The following is a 27,607-nucleotide window of genomic DNA, read 5'->3' on the forward strand; positions in this document are numbered from 1 at the left end:
GCCCCCATTGCCCCCACTGCTCCCATTACCCCCATCACCCCCATTGCCCCCAATGCCCCCATTACCCCCATCACCCCCATTGCCCCCAATGTCCCCCACTGCCCCCAATGCCCCCAATACCTCCATTGCCCCCATTGCCCCCAATACCCCCATTACCTCCACCTGCCCCCATCACCCCCATCGCCCCCATTACCCCCACTGCCCCCATTACCCCCAATACCCCCAATACCCCAATGCCCCCACTGTCCCCAATGCCCCCATTACCCCCAATGCTCCCATTGCCCCCACAGCCCCCATTGCCCCCATTACCCCCATCACCCCCATTGCCCCCAATACCCCCACTACCCCCATTGCCCCCAATGCCCCCATCACCCCCAATGCTCCCATTGCCCCCAATACCCCCAATGCCCCCAATGCCCCCAATACCCCCATCGCCCCCAATGTCCCCATTGCCCCCAATGCCCCCATTACCCCCAATACCCCATTAGCCCTATTGCCCCCATTACCCTCAATGTCCCCAATACCCCCACAGCCCCCATCACCCCCATTGCCCCCAATGTCCCCATGACCCCCATGACCCCCATTGCCCCCCCCCCCCGCCCCACGGCGGCCCCTCATCAATCACACCCGCAGCCGTTCCGTGTCCGTTTATTCCCCGTGGCAGCTCCGCACCCCCCAAGCGGTGCCCCCCCCCCCCCCCCCTTTTCCTCCGGCTGCCTCCCCATCACTTGAACACTTTGCCCTGGTTGAAGGGTTTCCCCACGTGGGCGAATTCCCCCTCCCAGCTGAAATACTCCGTCACCAACGTGCGGCACTCGGCGCTGCCCGGATCCAACTTCCGCCACGTGTACGACTCGTAATCCACCTGCCAGTCCGGGCACAGCTGGGGGGGATACGGGGGGTCAGCATGGGGGGATATGGGGGGATGGGGGCAGTATGGGGGGGATATGGGGGGCTGGGGGTCAGTCTGGGGGGGATACGAGGGGATGGGGGTCAGTATGAGGGGGATATGGGGGGAGGGGGGCAGTATGGGGGGGGGGCTGGGGGTCAGTCTGGGGGGGATACGGGGGGTCAGCATGGGGGGGATAGGGGGGGATGGGGGCAGTATGGGGGGGATAGGGGGGTACAGAGGGGGGTGGGGGGGCAGTATGGGGGGGCTGGGGGTCAGTCTGGGGGGGATATGGGGGGATGGGGGTCAGCATGGGGGGGATATGGGGGGGATGGGGGCAGTATGGGGGGGATATGGGGGGCTGGGGGTCAGTCTGGGGGGGATATGGGGGGATGGGGGCAGTATGGGGGGCAGTATGGGGGGGCTGGGGGTCAGTCTGGGGGGGATATGGGGGGATGGGGGTCAGCATGGGGGGGATATGGGGGGATGGGGTCAGTATGGGGGGGATATGGGGGGCTGGGGTCAGCATGGGGGGGATGGGGGGGATGGGGGCAGTATGGGGGGGATACGGGGGTACAGAGGGGGGTGGGGGGGCAGTATGGGGGGGCTGGGGGTCAGTCTGGGGGGGATATGAGGGACTGGGGGTAAGTATGGGGGGGGATATGGGGGGATGGGGGTCAGTATGGGGGGGATATGGGGGGCTGGGGGCAGTATGGGGGGGATATGGGGGGATGGGGGTCAGTATGGGGGGGCTGGGGGTCAGTCTGGGGGGGATATGGGGGGATGGGGGCAGTATGGGGGGGATATGGGGGATGGGGGCAGTATGGGGGGGCTGGGGGTCAGTCTGGGGGGGATATGGGGGGTCAGCATGGGGGGGATATGGGGGGGATGGGGGCAGTATGGGGGGGATATGGGGGGCTGGGGGTCAGTCTGGGGGGGATATGGGGGGCTGGGGGCAGTATGGTGGGGATATGGGGGGCTGGGGGTCAGTCTGGGGGGGATACGAGGGGATGGGGGTCAGTATGGGGGGGATATGGGGGGATGGGGGTCAGTATGGGGGGGATATGGGGGGCTGGGGGCAGTATGGGGGGGATATGGGGGGCTGGGGGTCAGTCTGGGGGGGATACGAGGGGATGGGGGTGAGTATGGGGGGGATATGGGGGGATGGGGGTTAGTCTGGGGGGGATATGGGGGGAGGGGGGCAGTATGGGGGGGATATGGGGGGCTGGGGGCAGTATGGGGGGGATATGGGGGGCTGGGGGTCAGTCTGGGGGGGATACGAGGGGATGGGGGTCAGTATGGGGGGGATATGGGGGGCTGAGGGTCAGTCTGGGGGGGATACGGGGGGTCAGCATGGGGGGGATAGGGGGGGATGGGGGCAGTATGGGGGGGATATGGGGGGCTGGGGGTCAGTCTGGGGGGGATATGGGGGGATGGGGGCAGTATGGGGGGGATATGGGGGATGGGGGCAGTATGGGGGGGATATGGGGGGATGGGGGTCAGTCTGGGGGGGATACGGGGGGTCAGCATGGGGGGGATATGGGGGGAGGGGGGCAGTATGGGGGGGCAGTATGGGGGGATGAGGGTCAGTCTGGGGGGGATATGGGGGGATGGGGGCAGTATGGGGGGGATATGGGGGGCTGGGGGTCAGTCTGGGGGGGATATGGGGGGATGGGGGTCAGTCTGGGGGGGATATGAGGGACTGGGGGTCAGTATGGGGGGGATATGGGGGGCTGGGGGTCAGTCTGGGGGGGATATGGGGGGAGGGGGGCAGTATGGGGGGGCAGTATGGGGGGATGGGGGCAGTATGGGGGGGATATGGGGGGCTGGGGGCAGTATGGGGGGGATATGGGGGGCTGGGGGTCAGTCTGGGGGGGATACGGGGGGTCAGCATGGGGGGGATATGGGGGGCTGGGGGCAGTATGGGGGGGATATGGGGGGCTGGGGGTCAGTGTGGGGGGGATACGAGGGGATGGGGGCAGTATGGGGGGGATATGGGGGGATGGGGGTCAGTCTGGGGGGGATATGGGGGGAGGGGGGCAGTATGGGGGGGCAGTATGGGGGGATGGGGGCAGTATGGGGGGGATATGGGGGGATGGGGGCAGTATGGGGGGGATATGGGGGGCTGGGGGTCAGTCTGGGGGGGATACGGGGGGTCAGCATGGGGGGGATATGGGGGGCTGGGGGCAGTATGGGGGGGATATGGGGGGCTGGGGGTCAGTCTGGGGGGGATACGGGGGGTCAGCATGGGGGGGATATGGGGGGAGGGGGGCAGTATGGGGGGGCAGTATGGGGGGCTGGGGGTCAGTCTGGGGGGGATATGGGGGGATGGGGGCAGTATGGGGGGATGGGGGTCAGTCTGGGGGGGATATGGGGGGATGGGGGCAGTATGGGGGGGATATGGGGGGTTGGGGGTCAGTCTGGGGGGGATATGGGGGGTCAGCATGGGGGGGATAGGGGGGGATGGGGGCAGTATGGGGGGGATATGGGGGGATGGGGGTCAGTCTGGGGGGGATACGGGGGGTCAGCATGGGGGGGATATGGGGGGAGTGGGGGGCAGTATGGAGGGATGGGGGGGCTGGGGGTCAGTATGGGGGGGATATAGAGGGGGGCTGGGGGGCAGTATGGGGGCAGTATGGGGGGGCTGGGGGGGAGCCGGGGGCAGTATAGGGGGATATGGGGGGATGGGGGTCAGTATGGGGGGAGGGGAGGGGGGGGGTTGGGGGCAGTATGGGGGGGGCTGGGGGTCAGTCTGGGGGGGATATGGGGGGGCTGGGGGCAGAATAGGGGGATATGGGGGGATGGGGGCAGTATGGGGGGGATATGGGGGGCTGGGGGTCACTATGGGGGGGATATGGGGGGATGGGGGCAGTATGGGGGGGATATGGGGGGTTGGGGGTCAGTATGGGGGGGATATGGGGGGGCTGGGGGCAGAATAGGGGGATATGGGGGGATGGGGTCAGTATGGGGGGGATATGGGGGGATGGGGGCAGTATGGAGGGGATATGGGGGGTTGGGGGCAGTATGGGGGGGATATGGGGGGCTGGGGGTCAGTCTGGGGGGCTGGGGGGGATATGGGGGGGCTGAGGGGGAATAGAGGGGGAATATGGGGGGTTGGGGACACAGCAGCGACCTGGAAGGCCACCGTAAGGACATGAGGTGACATGAGGTGACATGAGGTGACACGGAGGTGACATGGAGATGTCCCCAACCTGGAAGGCCACCATAAGGCCACCATAAGGACACACAGAGGTGACATGAGGTGACATGAGGTGACATGAAGGTGACATGAGGTGACACGGAGGTGACACATGAGGTGACAGTGACCTGGAAGGCCACCAAAAGGCCACCATAAGGACACACAGAGGTGACATGGAGGTGACATGAGGTGACATGGAGATGTCCCCAACCTGGAAGGCCACCATAAGGACACACAGAGGTGACAGAAGGTGACATAAGGACACACAGAGGTGACATGGAGGTGACATGGAGGTGACATGGAGGTGACATGGAGGTGTCCCCAACCTGGAAGGCCACCATAAGGACACACAGAGGTGACAGAAGGTGACACGGAGGTGACACATGAGGTGTCCCCAACCTGGAAGGCCTTCATAAGGCCACCATAAGGACACCATAAGGACACACAGAGGAGACATGAGGTGACATAAGGACACACAGAGGTGACATGGAGGTGACATGGAGATGTCCCCAACCTGGAAGGCCACCATAAGGACACACAGAGGTGACATGGAGGTGTCCCCAACCTGGAAGGCCACCATAAGGACACACAGAGGTGACATGAGGTGACATGGAGGTGACATGGAGGTGACATGAGGTGACATGAAGGTGACATGAGGTGACATGGAGGTGACACATGAGGTGTCCCCAGCCTGGAAGGCCACCATAAGGACACACAGAGGTGACATGAGGTGACATAAGGACACACAGAGGTGACATGGAGGTGACATGGAGGTGACATGGAGGTGACATGGAGGTGTCCCCAACCTGGAAGGCCACCATAAGGACACACAGAGGTGACAGAAGGTGACATAAGGACACACAGAGGTGACATGGAGGTGTCCCCAACCTGGAAGGCCACCATAAGGACACACAGAGGTGACATGAGATGTCCCCAACCTGGAAGGCCACCATAAGGCCACCATAAGGACACACAGAGGTGACATGGAGGTGACATAAGGACACACAGAGGTGACATGAGGTGACACGGAGGTGACATGAGGTGACATGAGATGTCCCCAACCTGGAAGGCCACCATAAGGACACACAGAGGTGACATAAGGTGACACATGAGGTGTCCCCAACCTGAAGGCCACCATAAGGACACACAGAGGTGACATGAGGTGACATGGAGGTGTCCCCAACCTGGAATGCCACCATAAGGCCACCATAAGGACACACAGAGGTGACATAAGGTGACATAAGGACACACAGAGGTGACAGAAGGTGACATGAGGTAACACGGAGGTGACATGAGGTGACATGAGATGTCCCCAACCTGGAAGGCCACCATAAGGACACAGAGAGGTGACATGAGGTGACATGAGGTGACATAAGGACACACAGAGGTGACATGAGGTGACATGAGGTGACATGGAGGTGTCCGCAGCCTGGAATGCCACCATAAGGACACACAGAGGTGACATGGAGGTGTCCCCAACCTGGAAGGCCACCATAAGGACACACAGAGGTGACATGGAGGTGACATAAGGACACACAGAGGTGACATGGAGGTGACACGAGATGTCCCCAACCTGGAAGGCCACCATAAGGACACACAGAGGTGACATGAGGTGACATGAAGGTGACATGAGGTGACATGGAGGTGACACATGAGGTGTCCCCAGCCTGGAAGGCCACCATAAGGACACACAGAGGTGACATGAGGTGACATGAGGTGACACGGAGGTGACATGGAGATGTCCCCCACCTGGAAGGCCACCATAAGGACACACAGAGGTGACATGGAGGTGACGTAAGGACACACAGAGGTGACATGAGGTGACATGGAGATGTCCCCCACCTGGAAGGCCAGCTCCTGCCCGCGGAAGAGCCACACCCCGGAGATGCTGCTGTCGTTGTTGGTGCCGAAGAGGATGACGCTGGCAAAGGCGTTCTTACGGAGCTTGTCCAGGCGCTGGAACATCCCTGCGCACAGCAGCGCAGCGCCGGGACATCAGGGGGCATAGTGGGGACAGCCAGGGACAGGCAGGGACACGGGGACAGCGGGGGGCATGGGGACAGCGGGGGGCATGGGGACAGCAAGGGACACGGGGACAGGGAGGGACATGGGGACAGCAAGGGACATGGGGACATTAAGGGACAGGGGGACAGGCAGGGACACGGGGACAGTAAGGGACATGGGGACAGGCAGGGACACGGGGACAGTAAGGGACACGGGGACAGTAAGGGACATGGGGACAGTAAGGGACACGGGGACAGCGGGGGGCATGGGGACAGCCGGGGACAGGCAGGGATATGGGGACAGCTGGGGACAGGGGGACAGCAAGGGATATGGGGACATTAAGGGACATGGGGACAGAAGGGGACAGGGGGACAGGCAGGGACATGGGGACATTAAGGGACATGGGGACAGAAGGGGACAGGGGGACATTAAGGGACAGGGGGACAGGCAGGGATAGGGGGACAGCTGGGGACAGGCAGGGACAGGGGGACAGGCAGGGACAGGGGGACATTAAGGGACATGGGGGGAGCCAGGGACATGGGGACAGCAAGGGACATGGGGACAGGCAGGGAAAGGGGGACAGCTGGGGACAGGGGGACAGAAGGGGGCACGGGGACAGCCAGGGACACGGAGACAGCGGGGGGCACGGGGACAGTAAGGGACACGGGGACAGTAAGGGACAGGGGGACTGCCAGGGACAGGCAGGGATATGGGGACAGGCAGGGACACGGGGACAGCGGGGACAGGCAGGGATAGGGGGGGGCCAGGGACATGGGGACAGCCAGGGACAGGCAGGGACACGGGGACAGCGGGGGGCACGGGGACAGTAAGGGACATGGGGACAGAGGGGGGCATGGGGACAGGCAGGGATGGGGGGGGGCCAGGGACATGGGGACAGGCAGGGACAGGGGGACAGCGGGGGGCACGGGGACAGCGGGGGGCACGGGGACATTAAGGGACATGGGGACAGTAAGGGACATGGGGACAGGCAGGGACACGGGGACAGTAAGGGACATGGGGACAGTAAGGGACATGGGGACAGCGGGGGGCATGGGGACAGCCGGGGACAGGCAGGGATATGGGGACAGCTGGGGACAGGGGGACAGCAAGGGATATGGGGACATTAAGGGACATGGGGACAGAAGGGGACAGGGGGACAGGCAGGGACATGGGGACAGGCAGGGATAGGGGGACAGCTGGGGACAGGCAGGGACAGGGGGACATTAAGGGACAGGGGGACATTAAGGGACAGGGGGACAGGCAGGGACAGGGGGACAGGCAGGGACATGGGGACAGTAAGGGACATGGGGACAGTGGGGGGCACGGGGACAGGCAGGGACATGGGGACAGCAAGGGACATGGGGACAGTAAGGGACATGGGGACAGGCAGGGACAGGGGGACAGGCAGGGACACGGGGACAGGCAGGGACACGGGGACAGCGGGGACAGGCAGGGATAGGGGGGGGCCAGGGACATGGGGACAGCCAGGGACAGGCAGGGACACGGGGACAGCGGGGGGCACGGGGACAGTAAGGGACATGGGGACAGAGGGGGGCATGGGGACAGGCAGGGATGGGGGGGGGCCAGGGACATGGGGACAGGCAGGGACAGGGGGACAGGGGGACAGCTGGGGACAGGGAGGGACAGGGGGACAGGCAGGGACATGGGGACAGCAAGGGACATCGGGACAGCAAGGGACACGGGGACAGCAAGGGACATGGGGACAGTAAGGGACATGGGGACAGTAAGGGACATGGGGACAGGCAGGGGCAGGGGGACAGCTGGGGACAGGCAGGGACAGGGGGACATTAAGGGACAGGGGGACAGGGAGGGACATGGGGAAATTAAGGCACTATGGGGACAGGGAGGGACAGGGGGACAGCTGGGGACAGGCAGGGACAGGAGGACAGGCAGGGACAGGGGGACATTAAGGGACATGGGGGGAGCCAGGGATATGGGGACAGCTGGGGACAGGGGGACAGTAAGGGACATGGGGACAGGCACGGACAGGGGGACTGCCGGGGACAGGCAGGGATATGGGGACAGGCAGGGACATGGGGACAGGCAGGGACATGGGGATAGTAAGGGACACGGGGACAGAGGGGGGCACAGGGACAGCGGGGGCACGGGGACAGCCGGGGACATGGGGACAGGCAGGGACAGGGGGACAGTAAGGGACACGGGGACAGTAAGGGACATGGGGACAGTGGGGACAGGCAGGGATGGGGGGGGCCAGGGACATGGGGACAGGCAGGGACAGGCAGGGACAGGGGGACAGCGGGGGGCACGGGGACATTAAGGGACACGGGGACAGCGGGGGGCACGGAGACTGCGGGGGGCATGGGGACAGTAAGGGACATGGGGACAGCCAGGGACACGGGGACAGTAAGGGTCACGGGGACAGCGGGGACAGGCAGGGATGGGGGGGGCCAGGGACATGGGGACAGGGAGGGACAGGGGGACAGTAAGGGACATGGGGACAGTAAGGGACATGGGGACAGCAAGGGACATGGGGAAATTAAGGCACTATGGGGACAGGGAGGGACAGGGGGACAGCTGGGGACAGGCAGGGACAGGGGGACAGGCAGGGACAGGGGGACATTAAGGGACATGGGGGGAGCCAGGGACATGGGGACAGCAAGGGACATGGGGACAGGCAGGGAAAGGGGGACAGGCAGGGACAGGGGGACAGCGGGGGGCACGGGGACAGCGGGGACAGGGGGACAGTAAGGGACATGGGGACAGGCAGGGACAGGGGGACTGCCGGGGACAGGCAGGGATATGGGGACAGGCAGGGACATGGGGACAGGCAGGGACAGGGGGACTGCCGGGGACAGGCAGGGACATGGGGACAGGCAGGGACAGGGGGACTGCCGGGGACAGGCAGGGACATGGGGACAGCAAGGGACATGGGGACAGTAAGGGACATGGGGACAGGCAGGGACAGGGGGACAGGCAGGGACAGGGGGACAGTAAGGGACATGGGGACAGCAAGGGACATGGGGACAGGCAGGGACATGGGGACAGCAAGGGACACGGGGACAGCGGGGGGCACGGGGACAGCCAGGGACAGGGGGACAGTAAGGGACACGGGGACAGCGGGGGGCACGGGGACAGCAGGGGGGCACGGGGACAGCAGGGGGGCATGGGGACAGGCAGGGATGGGGGGGGGGCAGGGACATGGGGACAGGGAGGGACAGGGGGACAGCAAGGGACATGGGGACAGGCAGGGATATGGGGACAGTAAGGGACATGGGGACAGGCAGGGACAGGGGGACAGCAAGGGATACGGGGACTGCCGGGGACACGGGGACAGCCTGGGACATGGGGACATCATGGGGCATGGGGACAGCAAGGGACAGGGGGACATTAAGGGACACAGGGACAGCCAGGGACAGGGGGACAGCTGGGGACACAGGGACAGCCAGCAACATGGGGACAGGCAGGGACATGGGGACAGGCAGGGACAGGGGGACATTAAGGGATACAGGGACAGCAAGGGACATGGGGACAGCAAGGGACATAGGGACAGCTGGCAACATGGGGACAGCAAGGGACAGGGGGACAGCAAGGGACAGGCAGGGGGGATAAGGGGGGATATGGAGGGGATGGGAGGGGATGGGGGGGAATAGGGGGGGGATATGGGGGGAATGGGGGGGACAGAAAGGGACAAGAGGGGTTGGGGGGGACAGGAGAGATATGGGGGGGGATGTGGGGGGGATAGGAGGGAGTAGGGGGGGATGGGGGGGATATGGGGGGATAAGGGGGATATGGGGGGTATGGAGGGGACAGGAGGGGATGGGGGGGATATGGGGGGGAGTAGGGGGGGATATGGAGGGGATGGGGGGGAATGGGGGGGACAGAAAGGGACAAGAGGGGTTGGGGGGGGACAGGAGAGATATGGCGGGGGGATGTGGGGGGGATAGGAGGGAGTAGGGGGGGATGGGGGGGATATGGGGGGTATGGAGGGGACAGGAGGGGATGGGGGGGACAGGAGAAGATGGGGTATGGGGGGGATATGGGGGATATGGGGGGGATGTGGGGGGGATAGGAGGGAGTAGGGGGGGATGGGGGGGATATGGAAAGGATGGGGGGCTGGGGGGGATATGGGGGGATATGGAGGGGATAGGGGGATATGGGAGGGGATGGGGGGGTTGGGGGGGATATGGGGGGTACAGGAGGGGATGGGGGGATATGGGGGGGATATAGGGGGGGATAAGGAGGATATGGAGGGGATGGGGAGATATAGGGGGGATATGGAGGGGATGGGGGGGGATATGGGGGAATAAGGGGGATATGGAGGGGCTGGGGGAGAACAGGGGGGGATATGGAGGAGATGGGGTGGACATGGGGGGGATATGGAGGGGATGGGGGGATATGGGGGGATATGGGGGGGATATGGGGGGAATAAGGGGGATATGGGGGGAATATGGGGGGGATGGGGGGGATATGGGTGGATATGGGGGAATAAGGGGGATATGGAGGGGATGGGGAGGGATGGGGGGATATGGGGCGGATGGGAGGGGATGGGGGGGATATGGGGGGGAATAGTGGGGGATAAGGAGGATATGGAGGGGAGGGGAGATATAGGGGGGATATGGAGGGGATGGGAGGGGATGGGGGGGATATGGAGGGGTTAAGGGGGATATGGAGGGGCTGGGGGGGATATGGAGGGGATATGGAAGGGATGGGAGGGTTGGGGATGATATGGGGGGGATATGGGGGGAATAAGGGGGATATGGGGGGAATATGGAGGGGATGGGGGGGATATGGAGGGGATGGGGGGGATAAGGGGGATATGGAGGGGATGGGGGGATAAGGGGGGATATGGAGGGGATGGGGGGGATATGGGGTGTATGTGGAGGGGATGGGAGGGGATGGGGGGGATATGGAAGGGATGGGAGGGTTGGGGGGATATGGGGGGGATATAGGGTAGGGTAAGGAGGATATGGAGGGGATGGGGAGATATAGGGGGGATATGGAGGGGATGGGGGGGGCTGGGGGGGATATGGAGGGGATAAGAGGGATATGGAGGGGCTGGGGGGGATATGGGGGGGATATGAAGGGGATGGGAGGGGCTGGGGGATATGGGGTGTATGTGGAGGGGATGGGGGGGATATGGAGGGGATGGGGTGGGTATGGGTGGATAAGGGGTAATAAGGCGGATATGGAGGGGATGGGGAGGGATGCGGGGATATGGGGGGGACGGGAGGGGATGGGGGGGATATGAAGGGGATGGGAGGGTTGGGGGTGATATGGGGGGATATGGGGGATATGGGGGGAATATGGAGGGGATGGGGGGGATATGGGTGGATATGGAGGGGATGGGGGGATAAGGGGGATATGGAGGGGATGGGGGGGATATGGGGGGGATATGAAGGGGATGGGAGGGGCTGGGGGGGATATGGGGGGGATATGGGGGGGGATAAGGAGGATATGGAGGGGATGGGGGGGGATATGGGGGAATAAGGGGGATATGGAGGGGCTGGTGGGTGATGCGGGGATATGGGGGGGCTGGGGGGGATATGGAGGGGCTGGGGGGGATATGGGTGGATATGGGGGAATAAGGGGGATATGGGGTGTATGTGGAGGGGATGGGAGGGGATGGGGGGGATATGGAGGGGATGGGAGGGGCTGGGGGGGATATGGGGGGATATGGAGGGGCTGGGGGGGATATGGGGGGGATATGAAGGGGATGGGAGGGGCTGGGGGGGATATGGGGGGATATGGAGGGGATGGGGGGATATGGGGTGTATGTGGAAGGGATGGGAGGGGATGGGGGGGATATGGAGGGGATGGGAGGGGCTGGGGGGGATATGGGGGGGAATAGTGGGGGATAAGGAGGATATGGAGGGGATGGGGAGATATAGGGGGGATATGGAGGGGATGGGAGGGGATGGGGGGGATATGGAGGGGATAAGGGGGATATGGAGGGGCTGGGGGGATATGGAGGGGATGGGATGGGGGGGGGATGGGGGGAATAAGGGGGGATATGGGGGGGATGGCGGGGGATATGGAGGGGATGGGAGGGATATGGGGGGGAATAGTGGGGGATAAGGGGTATATGGAGGGGATGGGGAGATATAGGGGGGATATGGGGGGGCTGGGGGGGATATGGGGGGACATGGGGGGGACATGGGGGTGTGGGGGGGCTTTGGGCTGACCGGTGATGAGGTTGCAGCTCATGAAGGTCTGGCTGAGCTCGGCGGGGTAGCGGTACTCGGCGTACCACAGCGACCAGCCCTGCGGGTCAAAGTGCTGCCACAGGTGCGGCAGCGCCACCGCCGCCGTGTCCTCGTTGGAGTATTTGCGCTTGAATTCGTCCAGCACGAATGGGCTGTGGGACACAACACAGCTATGTATCACCGTGGCCCTATAGCAGCCCTATGGGGTGCCTGGAGCTCTTATGGGGTCCCTATGGGGTCCCTATGGGGTCCCTATGGGGCGCCACCGCCGCCGTGTCCTCGTTGGAGTATTTGCGCTTGAATTCGTCCAGCACGAATGGGCTGTGGGACACAACACAGCTATGTACCACCATGGCCCTATAGCAGCCCTATGGGGTCCCTATGGGGTCCCTATGGGGTCCCTATGGGGCGCCACCGCCGCCGTGTCCTCGTTGGAGTATTTGCGCTTGAATTCGTCCAGCACGAATGGGCTGCAAAAACCACAACACACATGTCTGACCAGGGCCATATGGGGGCCCTATGGGGTCCCAGTGCTCCTATGGGGTCCCTATGGGGTCCCTATGGGGTGCCCGGTGCTCCTATGGGGTCCCTATGGGGTGCCTGTTGCTCCTATGTGGTCTCTATGGGGTCCCTATGGGGTGCCCAGTGCTCCTACAGGGTCCCTATGGGGTCCCTATGGCAGCCCTGGAGCTCTTACGGGGTCCCTATGGGGTCCCTATGGGGTCCCTGGAGCTCTTATGGGGTCCCTGTGGGGTCCTTATGGGGGGCCCGGTGCTCCTATGGGGTCCCTATGGGGTGCCCGGTGCTCCTATGGGGTCCCTATGGGATCCCTGGAGCTCTTACGGGGTCCCTATGGGGTCCCTATGGGGTCCCTATGGGGTCCCTGGAGCTCCTATGGGGCCCCTATGGGGTCCTTATGGGGTGCCTGGTGCTCCTACGGAATCCCTATGGGGTCCTTATGGGGTGCTCAGTGCTCCTATGGGGTCCCTATGGGGTCCCTATGGGGCGCCACCGCCGCCGTGTCCTCGTTGGAGTATTTGCGCTTGAATTCGTCCAGCACGAATGGGCTGCAAAAACCACAACACAGCTATGTACCACTGCAGCCCTATAGCAGCCCTATGGGGTGCCTATGGGGTCCTTATGGGGTGCCCGGTGCTCCTATGGGGTCCTTATGGGGTCCTTATGGGGTGCCCAGTGGTCCTATGGGGTCCCTATGGGGTCCTTATGGGGTGCCCGGTGCTCCTATGGGGACCTTACGGGGTCCTTATGGGGTGCCCAGTGCTCCTACGGGGTCCCTATGGCGGCCCTGGAGCTCTTATGGGGTCCCTATGGGGTCCCTATGGGGTGCCTGGTGCTCCCATTGGGTCCCTGTGCGGTCCTTATGGGGGGCCCGGTGCTCCCATGGGGTCCCTATGGGGTGCCCGGTGCTCCTATGGGGTCCCTATGAGGTGCTGGGTGCTCCTATGGGGTCCTTATGGGGTGCCTGGAGCTCTTATGGGGTCCCTATGGGGTCCCTATGGGGCGCCACCGCCGCCGTGTCCTCGTTGGAGTATTTGCGCTTGAATTCGTCCAGCACCAATGGGCTGTGGGACACAACACAGCTATGTACCACCATGGCCCTATAGCAGCCCTATGGGGTGCCCAGTGCTCCTATGGGGTCTCTATGGGGTCCCTATGGGGTGCCCGGGGCTCCTATGGGGTCCCTATGGGGTCCTTATGGGGTCCCTATGGGGTCCTTATCGGGTGCCTGGTGCTCCCATGGGGTCCCTATGGGGTCCTTATGGGGTCCCTGGAGCTCTTATGTGGTCTCTATGGGGTCCCTATGGGGTGCCCGGTGCTCCTATGGGGTCCCTATGAGGTGCCCGGTGCTCCTATGGGGTCCCTATGGCGGCCCTGGAGCTCTTATGGGGTCCCTATGGGATCCCTATGGGGTCCCTGGAGCTCCTATGGTGTCTCTATGGGGTCCCTATGGGGTGCCCGGTGCTCCTATGGGGTCCTTATGGGGTGCCCGGTGCTCCTACAGGGTCCCTATGGGGTCCCTATGGGGTCCCTATGGGGTGCCTGGAGCTCTTATGGGGTCTCTATGGGGTCCCTATGGGGTCCCTATGGGGTCTCTATGGGGTCCCTATGGGGTCCCTATGGGGTCTCTATGGGGTCCCTATGGGGTCCCTATGGGGCGCCACCGCCGCCGTGTCCTCGTTGGAGTATTTGCGCTTGAATTCGTCCAGCACCAATGGGCTGTGGGACACAACACAGCTATGTACCACCATGGCCCTATAGCAGCCCTATGGGGTGCCCGGTGGTCCTATGGGGTCCCTATGGGGTCCCTATGGGGTGCCTGGTGCTCCTACGGAATCCCTATGGGGTCCTTATGGGGTGCTCAGTGCTCCTATGTGGTCCCTATGGGGTCCCTATGGAGTCTCTATGGGGTCCCCGGTGCTCCTATGGGGTCCCCTATGAGGTGCTGGGTGCTCCAACGCGGTCCTTATGGGGTGCCTGGAGCTCTTATGGGGTCCCTATGGGGTCCCTATGGGGTCCCTATGGGGCGCCACCGCCGCCGTGTCCTCGTTGGAGTATTTGCGCTTGAATTCGTCCAGCACCAATGGGCTGCAAAAACCACAACACAGCTATGTACCACTGCAGCCCTATAGCAGCCCTATGGGGTGCCTATGGGGTCCTTATGGGGTGCCCGGTGCTCCTATGGGGTCCCTATGGAGTCGCTATGGGGTGCCTGGAGCTCTTATGGGGTCCCTATGGGGTCCTTATGGGGTGCCTGGAGCTCTTATGGGGTCCCTATGGGGTCCCTATGGGGTGCCCGGTGCTCCTATGGGGTCCCTATGGGGTCCCTGTGGGGTCCCTATGGGGCGCCACCGCCGCCGTGTCCTCGTTGGAGTATTTGCACTTGAATTCGTCCAGCACCAATGGGCTGTGGGATACAACACAGCTATGTATCACCGTGGCCCTATAGCAGCCCTATGGGGTGCCCGGTGCTCCTATGGGGTCCCTATGGGGGACCCGGTGCTCCTATGGGGTCCCTATGGGGTCCCTATGGGGTCCCTGGAGCTCTTATGGGGTCTCTATGGGGTCCCTATGGGGTCCTTATGGGGTGCCCGGTGGTCCTATGGGGTCCCTATGGGGTCCCTATGGGGTCCCTATGGCAGCCCTGAAGCTCTTATGGGGTCCCTATGGGGTCCCTATGGGGTGCCCAGTGCTCCTACAGGGTCCCTATGGGGTCCCTATGGGGTCCCTATGGGGTGCCTGGAGCTCTTATGGGGTCTCTATGGGGTCCCTATGGGGTCCCTATGGGGTCCCTATGGGGTGCCTGGAGCTCTTATGGGGTCTCTATGGGGTCCCTATGGGGTCCCTATGGGGTCCCTATGGGGCGCCACCGCCGCCGTGTCCTCGTTGGAGTATTTGCACTTGAATTCGTCCAGCACGAATGGGCTGTGGGACACAACACAGCTATGTATCACCGTGGCCCTATAGCAGCCCTATGGCGGCCCTATGGGGTCCCTATGGGGTCCTTATGGGGTGCCCGGTGCTCCTATGGGGTCCCTATGGAGTCGCTATGGGGTGCCTGGAGCTCTTATGGGGTCCCTATGGGGTCCTTATCGGGTGCCTGGAGCTCTTATGGGGTCCCTATGGGGTCCCTATGGGGTGCCCGGTGCTCCTATGGGGTCCCTATGGGGGACCCGGTGCTCCTATGGGGTCCCTATGGGGTCCCTATGGGGTGCCTGGTGCTCCCATTGGGTCCCTGTGCGGTCCTTATGGGGGGCCCGGTGCTCCCATGGGGTCCCTATGGGGTGCCCGGTGCTCCTATGGGGTCCCTATGAGGTGCTGGGTGCTCCTATGGGGTCCTTATGGGGTGCCTGGAGCTCTTATGGGGTCCCTATGGGGTCCCTATGGGGTCTCTATGGGGTCCCTATGGGGTCCCTATGGGGTCCCTATGGGGCGCCACCGCCGCCGTGTCCTCGTTGGAGTATTTGCGCTTGAATTCGTCCAGCACGAATGGGCTGTGGGACACAACACAGCTATGTACCACCATGGCCCTATAGCAGCCCTATGGGGTGCCCGGTGCTCCTATGGGGTCTCTATGGGGTCCTTATGGGGTGCCTGGTGCTCCTATGGGGTCTCTGTGGGGTCCCTATGGGGTCCCTATGGGGCGCCACCGCCGCCGTGTCCTCGTTGGAGTATTTGCGCTTGAATTCGTCCAGCACCAACGGGCTGTGGGACACAACACAGCTATGTATCACTGCAGCCCTATAGCAGCCCCATGGCGGCCCTATGGGGTCCTTATGGGGTGCCTGGTGCTCCTATGGGGTCCCAATGGGGTCCCTATGGGGTCGCTATGGGGTGCCCGGTGCTCCTATGGGGTCCCTATGGGGTACCCGGTGCTCCTACGGGGTCTCTATGGGGTCCGTATGGGGTGCCCGGTGCTCCTATGGGGTCCCTATGGAGTCCCTATGGGGTCCTTATGGGGTCCCAATGGGGTCCCAGGAGCTCTTATGGGGTCTCTATGGGTCCCTATGAGGTGCCCGTTGCTCCTATGGGGTCCCTATGGGGTAGCCAGTGCTCCTACAGGGTCCCTATAGGGTTCCTATGGGGTCCCTATGGGGTGCCCAGTGCTCCTACAGGGTCCCTATGGGGTCCCTATGGGGTCCCTATGGGGTGCCTGGAGCTCTTATGGGGTCCCTATGGGGTCTCTATGGGGTCCCTATGGGGCGCCACCGCCGCCGTGTCCTCGTTGGAGTATTTGCGCTTGAATTCGTCCAGCACCAACGGGCTGTGGGACACAACACAGCTATGTACCACCGTGGCCCTATAGCAGCCCTATGGTGGCCCTATGGGGTCCCTATGGGGTCCTTATGGGGTGCCCGGTGGTCCTATGGGGTCCCTATGCAGTCCCTATGGGGTCCTTATGGGGTACCCGGTGCTCCTATGGGGTCCTTATGGGGTCCTTATGGGGTGCCTGGTGCTCCCATGGGGTCCCTATGGAGTCGCTATGGGGTGCCTGGAGCTCTTATGGGGTCCCTATGCTGTCCTTATGGGGTCCTTATGGGGTCCCTATGGGGTCCCAGGAGCTCTTATGGGGTCTCTATGGGGTCCCTATGAGGTGCCCGTTGCTCCTATGGGGTCCCTATGGGGTCCCTATGGAGTCCCTGGAGCTCTTATGGGGTCCCTATGGGGTACTTATGGGGTGCCCAGTGCTCCTATGGGGTCCCTATGGGGTGCCCGGTGCTCCTACGGGGTCCCTATGGGGTCCCTGGAGCTCTTATGGGTTCTCTATGGGGTCCCTATGGGGTCCTTATGGGGTCCCTGGAGCTCTTATGTGGTCTCTATGGGGTCTCTATGGGGTGCCTGGTGCTCCTGCCCCCATTGCCCCCAATGTCCCCACTGCTCCCATTGCCCCCATTGTCCTCACTGCCTCCAACGTCTCCATTGCCCCAAATGTCCCCACTGCCCTCAATGTCCCCATTGCCCCCATTGCCCCCAATGTCCCCATTGCCCCCACAGCCCCCAACGCCCCCCATGTCCCCAGTGTCCCCATTGCCCCCACCGTCCCCAGTCCCCTCAATGCCCCCATTGCCCCCAATGCCCCCACTGCCCCCAATGTCCGCACTGCCCCCAATACCCCCATTGCCCCACAGCCCCCACAGCCCCCATTGCCCCCAATGTCCCCATTGCTCCCATTGTCCTCACTGCCTCCAACGTCTCCATTGCCCCCAATGTCCACAATGCCCCCATTGCCTCCAATGCCCCCACTGCCGTCAATGACTCCACTGCCCCATTGCCCCCACAGCCCCCCACAGCCCACATTGCCCCCAATGTCCCCAATGTCCCCTTTGCCCCCAATGCCCCCATTACCCCCACTGCCCCCAACGTCCCCACAGCCCCCAACACCCCCATTGCCCCCACAGCCCCCAATGCCTCCAATGCCCCCACAGCCCCCATTACCCCAACAGCCCCCATTGCCCCCACAGCCCCCAATGTCCCCACTGCCCCCATTGCCCCCATTACCCCCACAGCCCCCAATGACCCCATTGCCCCCACGTCCCCCACTGCTCCCAATGTCCCCACTGCCCCCAATGCCCCCATTGACCCCCATGTCCCCATTGCCCCCATTGCCCCCAATGTCCCCACTGCCCCCACTGCCCCCACTGCCCCCATTGCCCCCACAGCCCCCATTACCCCCACAGACCCAATGTCCCCTCTGCCCCATTGCCCCCAATGCCCCCACAGCCCCCAACACCCCCACTGCCCCCCTGTCCCCCACTGCCCCCAACGTCCCCACAGCCCCCAATGTCCCCACTGCCCCCATTGCCCCCATTACCCCCACAGCCCCCAATGTCCCCATTGCCCCCATAGCCCCCACTGCCCCAACACCCCCATTGCCCCCACAGCCCCCACAGCCCCCGTCCCCCAGTGCCCCCACTGTCCCCAATGTCCCATTGCCCCCATTGCCCCCAATGCCTCCATTGCCCCCAATGTCCCCATTGCCCCCAACACCCCCACTGCCCCCACTGCCCCCATTACCCCCACAGCCCCCATTGCCCCCAACGCCCCCACAGCCCCCATTGCCCCCACAGCCCCCAATACTCCTTATGTCCCCACTGTCCCCAATATCCCCATTGCCCCCACTGCCCCCAATGTCCCCATTGCCCCCACGTCCCCCATTGCCCCCAGTGTCCCCATTGCCCCCAACGCCCTCAGTGCCCCCATTGCCCCCAACGTCCCCACAGCCCCCATTGCCCCCACAGCCCCCATTACCCCCACAGCCCCCATTGCCCCCACTGCCCCACTGCCCCCATAGCCCCCATTGCCCCCACAGCCCCCATTACCCCCACAGCCCCCAATGTCCCCTCTGCCCCCACTGCCCCCAATGTCCCCATTGCCCCCACAGCCCCCATTACCCCCACAGCCCCCATAGCCCCCATTACCCCCACAGCCCCCAACGCCCCCACAGCCCCCATTACCCCACAGCCCCCATTGCCCCCACAGCCCCCAATGTCCCCATTGCCCCCACTGCCCCCATAGCCCCCATTGCCCCCAACACCCCCATTACCCCCCTGTCCCCCCCTGCCCCCCCCCCCCCCCACCTCTTGGGCAGATGAGCGAAGGGGTCCTTGGCTTTGGGCTCAGCCAGCAGCGCCTGCTCGCACTCATCCAACTCCTCCTCGGGGGCCGCCCCGTGCGCCTCCTTCTCCTTTTCCTTCTCCTTTTCCTTCTCCTTTTCCTTCTCCTTTTCCTTTTCCTTCTCCTTCTTCTCCTTCTTCACGCCGTCCTTCTTGGGTTGGTTCTCAGCGAACTTCTTGGCTGGGGGGGGGGGATGGGACGGCCCTCAGGACCCCCAAATGCCCCTCATTTCCGCCCAAATGCCCCTCACTTCCCCCACAATCCCTTTCATTTCCTCTCCAACCCCTCTCATTTCCTCCCACATCCTCTCATTTCCTCCCCAATTCCCCTCATTTCCTCCCAAATCCCCCTCATTTCCTCCACAACCCCCTCATTTCCTCTCCAACCCCTCTCATTTCCTTCCACATCCTCTCATTTCCTCCCCAACCCCCCTCACTTCCCCCCAAATCCCCCTCACTTCCCCCACATCCCCCCCATTTCCTCCCCAACCCCTCTCATTTCCTCCCTAATCCTTCTTATTTCCTCCCAGTCCCCCTCATTTCCCCCCAAATTCCCCCCACATCCTCTCATTTCCCCCCCAACCCCCCATTCCATCCCTTTCCCCCCCCCAGACCCCCATATTTCCCCCCCTACTTCCTCCCCAATCCCCCATTTCCCCCCCAACCCCCCATTCTTCCCCCCCCATTCCCCCCCAACCCCCCATATTTCCCCCCCATTCCCCCATATTTCCCCCCCAAACCCCCATCCCTTCCCATTTCCCCCCAAACCCCCATATTACCCCCCATATTTCCCCCCCAACCCCGCATTCCTTCCCTTTCCCCCCCCAACCCCCCATATTTCTCCCCCATTCCCCCAAATTTCCCTCCCAAACCCCCATTCCTTCCCTTTCCCTCCCCCCAAACCCCCATATTTCCCCCCATATTTCCCCCCCAAACCCCCATTCCTTCCCATTTCCCCCCAAACCCCCATATTACCCCCAAACCCCCATTCTCTCCCCCCATTTCCCCCCCAACCCCCCATTCCTTCCCCCCCAAACCCCCCATATTTCCCCCCATTCCCCCATATTTCCCCCCCAAACCCCCATTCCTTCCCGTTTCCCCCCAAATCCCCATATTTCCCCCCATATTTCCCCCCCAACCCCACATTCCTTCCCCCCATTCCCCCATATTTCCTCCCCAAACCCCCATTCCTTCCCTTTCCCCCCCCCCAACCCCCCATATTTCTCCCCCAATCCCCCATATTTCCCCCCCAAACCCCCATTCCTTCCCTTTCCCTCCCCCCAGACCCCCATATTTCCCCCCCAAACCCCCATTCCTTCCCCCCATTTCCCCCCCAACCCCCCATATTTCCCCCCCAAACCCCCATTCCTTCCCCCCATTTCCCCCCCAACCCCCCATATTTCCCCCCCAAACCCCCATTCTCTCCCCCCATTTCCCCCCCAACCCCCCATATTTCCCCCCCAACCCCCATTCTCTCCCCCCATATTTCCCCCCCAACCCCCCATATTTCCCCTCCAGCCCCCCATTCCTTCCCCCCCACCCCCCCATTCCCCCATATTTCCCCCCCAAACCCCCATTCCTTCCCATTTCCCCCCAAACCCCCATATTACCCCCCATATTTCCCCCCCAAACCCCCATTCCTTCCCTTTCCTTCCCCCCAACCCCCCATATTTCCCCCCCCAAACCCCCATTCTCTCCCCCCATTTCCCCCCCCAACCCCCCATATTTCCCCCCCAACCCCCCATATTTCCCCCTCATCCCCCCCAACCCCCCATATTTCCCCCCAAACACCCCATTCTCTCCCCCCATTTCCCCCCCAACCCCCCATATTTGCCCCCCAAACCCCCATTCCTTCCCTTTCCTTCCCCCCAACCCCCCATATTTCCCCCCCCAAACCCCCATTCTCTCCCCCCATTTCCCCCCCCAACCCCCCATATTTCCCCCCCAACCCCCCATATTTCCCCCTCATCCCCCCCAACCCCCCATATTTCCCCCCCAACACCCCATTCTCTCCCCCCATTTCCCCCCCAACCCCCCATATTTGCCCCCCAAACCCCCATTCCTTCCCTTTCCTTCCCCCCAACCTCCCATATTTCCCCCCAAACCCCCATTCTCTCCCCCCATTTCCCCTCCAACCCCCCATATTTCCCCCTCATCCCCCCGAACCCCCCATATTTCCCCCTCATCCCCCCGAACCCCCCATATTTCCCCCCCAAACCCCCATTCCTTCCCCCCATTTCCCCCCCATTCCCCCATATTTCCCCCCCAAACCCCCATTCCTTCCCTTTCCCTCCCCCCAGACCCCCATATTTCCCCCCCAAACCCCCATTCCTTCCCCCCATTTCCCCCCCAACCCCCCATATTTCCCCCCCAAACCCCCATTCTCTCCCCCCATTTCCCCCCCAACCCCCCATATTTCCCCCCCAACCCCCCATTCTCTCCCCCCATATTTCCCCCCCAACTCCCCATATTTCCCCTCCAGCCCCCCATTCCTTCCCCCCCACCCCCCATTCCCCCATATTTCCCCCCCAAACCCCCATTCCTTCCCATTTCTCCCCAAACCCCCATATTACCCCCCATATTTCCCCCCCAAACTCCCATTCCTTCCCTTTCCCTCCCCCCAAACCCCCATATTTCCCCCCCAAACCCCCATTCCTTCCCCCCATTTCCCCCCCATTCCCCCATATTTCCCCCCCAAACCCCCATTCCTTCCCTTTCCCTCCCCCCAACCCCCCATATTTCCCCCCCAACCCCCCATTCCTTCCCCCCCATTCCCCCATATTTCCCCCCCAAACCCCCATTCCTTCCCTTTCCCTCCCCCCAACCCCCCATATTTCCCCCCCAACCCCCCATTCCTTCCCCCCCATTCCCCCATATTTCCCCCCCATTCCCCCATATTTCCCCCCCAACCCCCCCTATTTCCCCCCCAACCCCCCATATTCCCCCCCCAGCCCCTTTCTGTGCTCTGACCATCGAACTGAGCCATCCTTTGGCACAGTGGGACGTCTCCCAGCACAGCTTTGAACTGCGGCTGATGCAGACAGGTGAGGAACCACCGCGTCACGTTGCCGAAGGGCTGCCGGAACGACGGCTCCAAAACCTGAGGGGGGGGGACAGAGGGGCACGTCGGCCTCTGGGGGGGGGGTGGGAGCGCTTCCAGGGGGTTGGGGGGCGGTTGGAGGGGAATGGGGGCAGTTGGAGGAGGATGGGGGGCAGTTAGAGGGGAATGGGGGGCAGTTTGAGGGGGTTGGGGGTGGTTAAAGGGGGATGGGGGGCAGTCAGAGGGGGCTTGGGGTAGTTAGAGGGGGATGGGGGGCAGTTAGAGGGGGTTGGGGGGCAGTTGGAGGGGGATGGGGGTCGTTAAAGGGGGATGGGGGGCAGTTAGAGGGGGTTGGGGGGCAGTTTGAGGGGGTTGGGGGGCAGTTCCAGGGGGTTGGGGGGCGGTTGGAGGGGAATGGGGGCAGTTAGAGGGGGTTGGGGGGCAGTTAGAGGGGGCTGGGGGCAGTTCCAGGGGGTTGGGGGGCGGTTGGAGGGGGATGGGGGCAGTTTGAAGGGGATGGGGGGCAGTTAGAGGGGAATGGGGGCAGTTTGAGGGGGTTGGGGGGCGGTTCCAGGGGGTTGGGGGGCGGTTGGAGGGGAATGGGGGCAGTTAGAGGGGGATGGGGGGCGGTCGGAGGGGAATGGGGGCAGTTTGAAGGGGATGGGGGGCAGTTAGAGGGGAATGGGGGCAGTTAGAGGGGGCTTGGGGTAGTTAGAGGGGGATGGGGGACGGTTAGAGGGGACTGGGGGGCGGTTGGAGGGGAATGGGGGCAATTAGAGGGGACTGGGGGCGGTTCCAGGGGGTTGGGGGGCGGTTGGAGGGGGATGGGGGCAGTTTGAAGGGGATGGGGGGCAGTTAGAGGGGAATGGGGGCAGTTTGAGGGGAATGGGGGCAGTTTGAGGGGGTTGGGGGGCGGTTGGAGGGGAATGGGGGCAGTTTGAGGGGGTTGGGGGGCAGTTGGAGGGGAATGGGGGCAGTTGGAGGAGGATGGGGGGCAGTTAGAAGGGGATCGGGGGCAGTTTGAGGGGGTTGGGGGTGGTTAAAGGGGGATGGGGGGCAGTAAGAGGGGGATGGGGAGCAGTCAGAGGGGGCTTGGGGTAGTTAGAGGGGGATGGGGGGCAGTTAGAGGGGAATGGGGGGCAGTTAGAGGGGGCTTGGGGTAGTTAGAGGGGGATGGGGGGCAGTTAGAGGGGGTTGGGGGGCAGTTAGAGGGGGCTTGGGGGCAATTAGAGGTGGATGGGGGGCAGTTAGACGGGGATGGGGGTGGTTAGAGGGGGATGGAGGGCAATTAGAGGGGGCTGGGGGCATTTTGAGAGAGTTGGGGGGCAGTCAGAGGGGGCTTGGGGGCAATTAGAGGTGGATGGGGGGCAGTTGGAGGGGAATGGGAGCGGTTCCAGGGGGTTGGGGGGTGGTTAAAGGGGGATGGGGGGCAGTTAGAGGGGGTTGGGGGGCAGTTGGAGGGGAATGGGGGCAGTTAGAGGGGGATGGGGGGCAGTTTGAGGGGAATGGGGGCGGTTCCAGGGGGTTGGGGGGCAGTTTGAGGGGGTTGGGGGTGGTTAAGGGGGGATGGGGGTCAGTAAGAGAGGGTTGGGGGGCAGTTTGAGGGGAATGGGGGTGGTTAGAGGGGGATGGGGGCAGTTAGAGGGGGTTGGGGGGCAGTTAGAGGGGAATGGGGGGCAGTTAGAAGGGAATTGGGGTAGTTAGAGGGGGATGGGGGGCAGTTTGAGGGGGTTGGGGGGCGGTTCCAGGGGGTTGGGGGGCAGTTGGAGGGGGATGGGGGCAGTTAGAGGGGCTTGGGGTAGTTAGAGGGGGTTGGGGGGCAATTAGAGGGGGTTGGGGGGCAGTTTGAGGGGGATGGGGGCAGTTGAGGGGTGGGGGGTAACTGCGGGGTTGGGGGGCAGTCGGGAGCAGTGGGGTGGAGCTGTGGGGCAGCCATAGGGCCACCATGCCTGCTTAGAGAGCTATGGGGCAGCTGTGGGGCAGAGCTATGGGGCAGCAGTGGGGCAACCAAGTACATCTGTACCTGCTTGTAGAACTATGGGGCAGATGTGGAGCAGAGCTATGGGGCAGCCGTGGGGCAGCCGTGTACATCTGTACCTGCTTGGAGAGCTATGGGGCAGCTGTGGGGCAGAGCTATGGGGCAGCAGTGGGGCAGAGCTATGGGGCAGCTGTGCACATCTGTACCTGCCTGTAGAGCTATGGGGCAGCTGTGGGGCAGAGCTATGGGGCAGCAGTGAGGCAGCTGTGTACATCTGTACCTGCTGGTAGAGCTATGGGGCAGCAGTGGGGCAGAACTATGGGGCAGCTGTTGGGCAGAGCTATGGGGCAGCAGTGGGGCAGCCGAGTACATCTGTACCTGCTTGGAGAGCTATGGGGCAGCTGTGGGGCAGAGCTATGGGGCAGTCGTGGGGCAGAGCTATGGGGCAGCCGTGCACATCTGTACCTGCTTGTAGAGCTATGGGGCAGCTGTGGGGCAGAGCTATGGGGCAGCCGTGCACATCTGTACCTGCTTGTAGAGCTATGGGGCAGCTGTGGGGCAGAGCTATGGGGCAGCGGTGGGGCAACCGAGTACATCTGTACCTGCTTGGAGAGCTATGGGGAATCTGTGGGGCAGAGCTATGAGGCAGCCGTGGGGCAGAGCTATGGGGCAGCTGTGCACATCTGTACCTGCTTGAAGAGCTATGGGGCAGCTGTGGGGCAGAACTATGGGGCAGCAGTGTAAATCTGTACCTGCTTGTAAAGCTATGGGGCAGCTGTGGGGCAGAGCTATGGGGCAGAAATATGGGGCAGCTGTAGGTCCATTCCTGCTTGTCGAGCCACAGCAGCTATAGGGCAGCTATGGGGCAGCGCTATGGGGCAGAACTATGGGGCAGCTGTAGGTCCATACCTGCTTGTAGAGCCACAGCAGCTATGGGGCAGCTATGGGGCATTATGGGGCAGCTATGGGGCTCTATGGGGCAGAGCTGCATCCCCATACCTGCTTGTAGAGCCACAGCAGCTATGGAGCTGTATGGGGCAGTGCTATGGGACTGTATGGAGCTCTATGGGGCGCTATGGGGTGGCGCTATGGGGCAGGTCCGCCCCCATACCTGCTTGTAGAGCCACAGCAGCTCTGGTGCTCTATGGAGCAGCTATGGAGCTCTATGGGGCCATATGAGGCTCTATGGGGTGCTATGGAGCTCTATGGGGCGGCGCTATGGGGCGCTATGGGGCGGCGCTATGGGGCAGGCGCCCCCTTACCTGCTTGTAGAGCCACAGCATAGCTCTATGGGGCTGTATGGGGCAGCTCTGGGGCTCTATGGGGCTGTATGGAGCTCTATGGGGCCGTATGGGGCTCTATGGGGCTCTATGGAGCTCTATGGGGTGCCATGGGGCAGCGCTATGGGGCAGACGCCCCCATACCTGCTTGTAGAGCCACAGCATAGCTCTATGGAGCTGTATGGGGCCATATGGGGCTCTATGGGGCGCTATGGAGCTCTACGGGGCGGTGCTATGGGGCGCTATAGGGCGGCGCTATGGGGCAGGCACCCCCATACCTGCTTGTAGAGCCACAGCAGCTCTGGAGCTCTATGGAGCAGCTATGGAGCTCTATGGGGCCATATGGGGCTGAATGGGGCAGTGCTATGGGGCTGTATGGAGCTCTATGGGGCGCTATGGGGCGGCGCTATGGGGCAGGCGCCCCCATACCTGCTTGTAGAGCCACAGCATAGCTCTATGGAGCTGTATGGGGCCATATGGGGCTCTATGGGGCTCTATGGAGCTCTATGGGGCTGTATGGAGCTCTATGGGGCGCTATGGGGCGGCGCTATGGGGCAGGCGCCCCCATACCTGCTTGTAGAGCCACAGCAGCTATGGAGCTGTATGGGGCAGCTGTGGAGCTGTATGGGGCCATATGGGGCTGTATGGAGCTGTATGGGGCTGAATGGGGCAGTGCTATGGGACTGTATGGAGCTCTATGGTGCTCTATGGGGCGCTATGGGGCGGCGCTATGGGGCGGCGCTATGGGGCAGGCGCCCCCATACCTGCTTGTAGAGCCACAGCAGCTCTGGTGCTCTATGGAGCAGCTATGGAGCTCTATGGAGCAGCTATGGAGCTCTATGGGGCCATATGAGGCTCTATGGGGCGCTATGGAGCGGCGCTATGGGGCGCTATGGGGCAGTGCTATGGGGCAGGCGCCCCCATACCTGCTTGTAGAGCCACAGCATAGCTCTATGGGGCTGTATGGGGCCATATGGGGCCATATGGGGCTCTATGGGGCAGCGCTATGGGGCGCCATGGGGCAGCGCTATGGGGCAGCGCTATGGGGCAGCGCTATGGGGCAGCGCTATGGGGTGCTATGGGGCAAGCGCCCCCATACCTGCTTGTAGAGCCACAGCAGCTATGGAGCTCTATGGAGCAGCTATGGAGCTCTATGGGGCCATATGAGGCTCTATGGGGCGCTATGGAGCGGCGCTATGGGGCGCTATGGGGCAGGCGCCCCCATACCTGCTTGTAGAGCCACAGCAGCTATGGGGCTGTATGGGGCAGCTGTGGAGCTGTATGGGGCCATATGGGGCCATATGGGGCTCTATGGGGCTGTATGGAGCTGTATGGGGCGCTATGGGGTGCTATGGGGCGGCGCTATGGGGCAGGCACCCCCATACCTGCTTGTAGAGCCACAGCATAGCTCTATGGGGCCGTATGGGGCTGTATGGAGCTGTATGGGGCTGAATGGGGCAGTGCTATGGGACTGTATGGAGCTGTATGGTGCTCTATGGGGCGCTATGGGGCAGGCGCCCCCATACCTGCTTGTAGAGCCACAGCATAGCTCTATGGAGCTCTATGGGGCGCTATGGAGCTCTATGGGGCGGTGCTATGGGGCGCTATGGGGCGGCGCTATGGGGCAGGCGCCCCCTTACCTGCTTGTAGAGCCACAGCATAGCTCTATGGAGCTCTATGGGGCGCTATGGAGCTCTATGGGGCGGTGCTATGGGGCGCTATGGGGCAGGCGCCCCCTTACCTGCTTGTAGAGCCACAGCATAGCTCTATGGAGCTGTATGGGGCCATATGGGGCTCTATGGGGCTGTATGGAGCTCTATGGGGCGGAATGGGGCAGTGCTATGGGACTGTATGGAGCTGTATGGGGCGCTATGGGGCGGCGCTATGGGGCAGGCGCCC

The 27,607-nt window shown here is 63.2% G+C and overlaps 2 protein-coding genes across 3 annotated transcripts in view; both read right to left on the reverse strand.

The window, feature by feature from the left end:
- Positions 1–632: 632 nt before the first annotated feature.
- Positions 633–27,607, reverse strand: part of EEF1G (eukaryotic translation elongation factor 1 gamma) — a 55,438-nt gene continuing 28,463 nt past the window's right edge. The window contains exons 6-10 of the mRNA NM_001397234.1: positions 22,381–22,510; positions 19,375–19,591; positions 12,257–12,429; positions 5,931–6,055; positions 633–883 (exon numbers count right to left, since the gene is read on the reverse strand). Coding sequence (NP_001384163.1) covers positions 725–883; positions 5,931–6,055; positions 12,257–12,429; positions 19,375–19,591; positions 22,381–22,510 — 804 coding nt within the window. The 3' untranslated portion in view covers positions 633–724. The remainder of the gene's footprint in view (positions 884–5,930; positions 6,056–12,256; positions 12,430–19,374; positions 19,592–22,380; positions 22,511–27,607) is intronic.
- LOC121108859 lies at positions 3,937–6,006 on the reverse strand. 2 transcript variants are annotated; one of them, XM_040657069.2, is made up of 2 exons: positions 4,977–6,006; positions 3,937–4,894 (listed from the first exon to the last, which is right to left on the reverse strand). In XM_040657069.2, the coding sequence occupies exons 1-2, from the start codon at positions 5,903–5,905 to the stop codon at positions 3,940–3,942; spliced, it is 1,884 nt and encodes a 627-aa protein (XP_040513003.2). In that variant the 5' UTR covers positions 5,906–6,006; the 3' UTR covers positions 3,937–3,939. The 2 variants fall into 2 exon arrangements, with proteins under 2 accessions (XP_040513003.2, XP_040513005.2); XM_040657071.2 differs by having other exon boundaries at positions 3,937–4,602; positions 4,654–6,006.

Source organism: Gallus gallus, unplaced genomic scaffold (genome assembly GCF_016699485.2).
Source record: "Gallus gallus isolate bGalGal1 unplaced genomic scaffold, bGalGal1.mat.broiler.GRCg7b scaffold_44, whole genome shotgun sequence".
Taxonomy (NCBI): Eukaryota; Metazoa; Chordata; class Aves; order Galliformes; family Phasianidae; genus Gallus; species Gallus gallus.

Coding starts and splice junctions, on each gene's coding strand:
- LOC121108859 (XM_040657069.2), bottom strand. CDS start 5,905: ATGTCACCTCTGTGTGTCCTTACGTCACCTCCATGTCACCTCTGTGTG. Junction 4,895..4,976: donor TCCTTATGGTGGCCTTCCAG/GTTGGGGACACC, acceptor GTGGCCTTCCAG/GTTGGGGACACCTCCATGTC.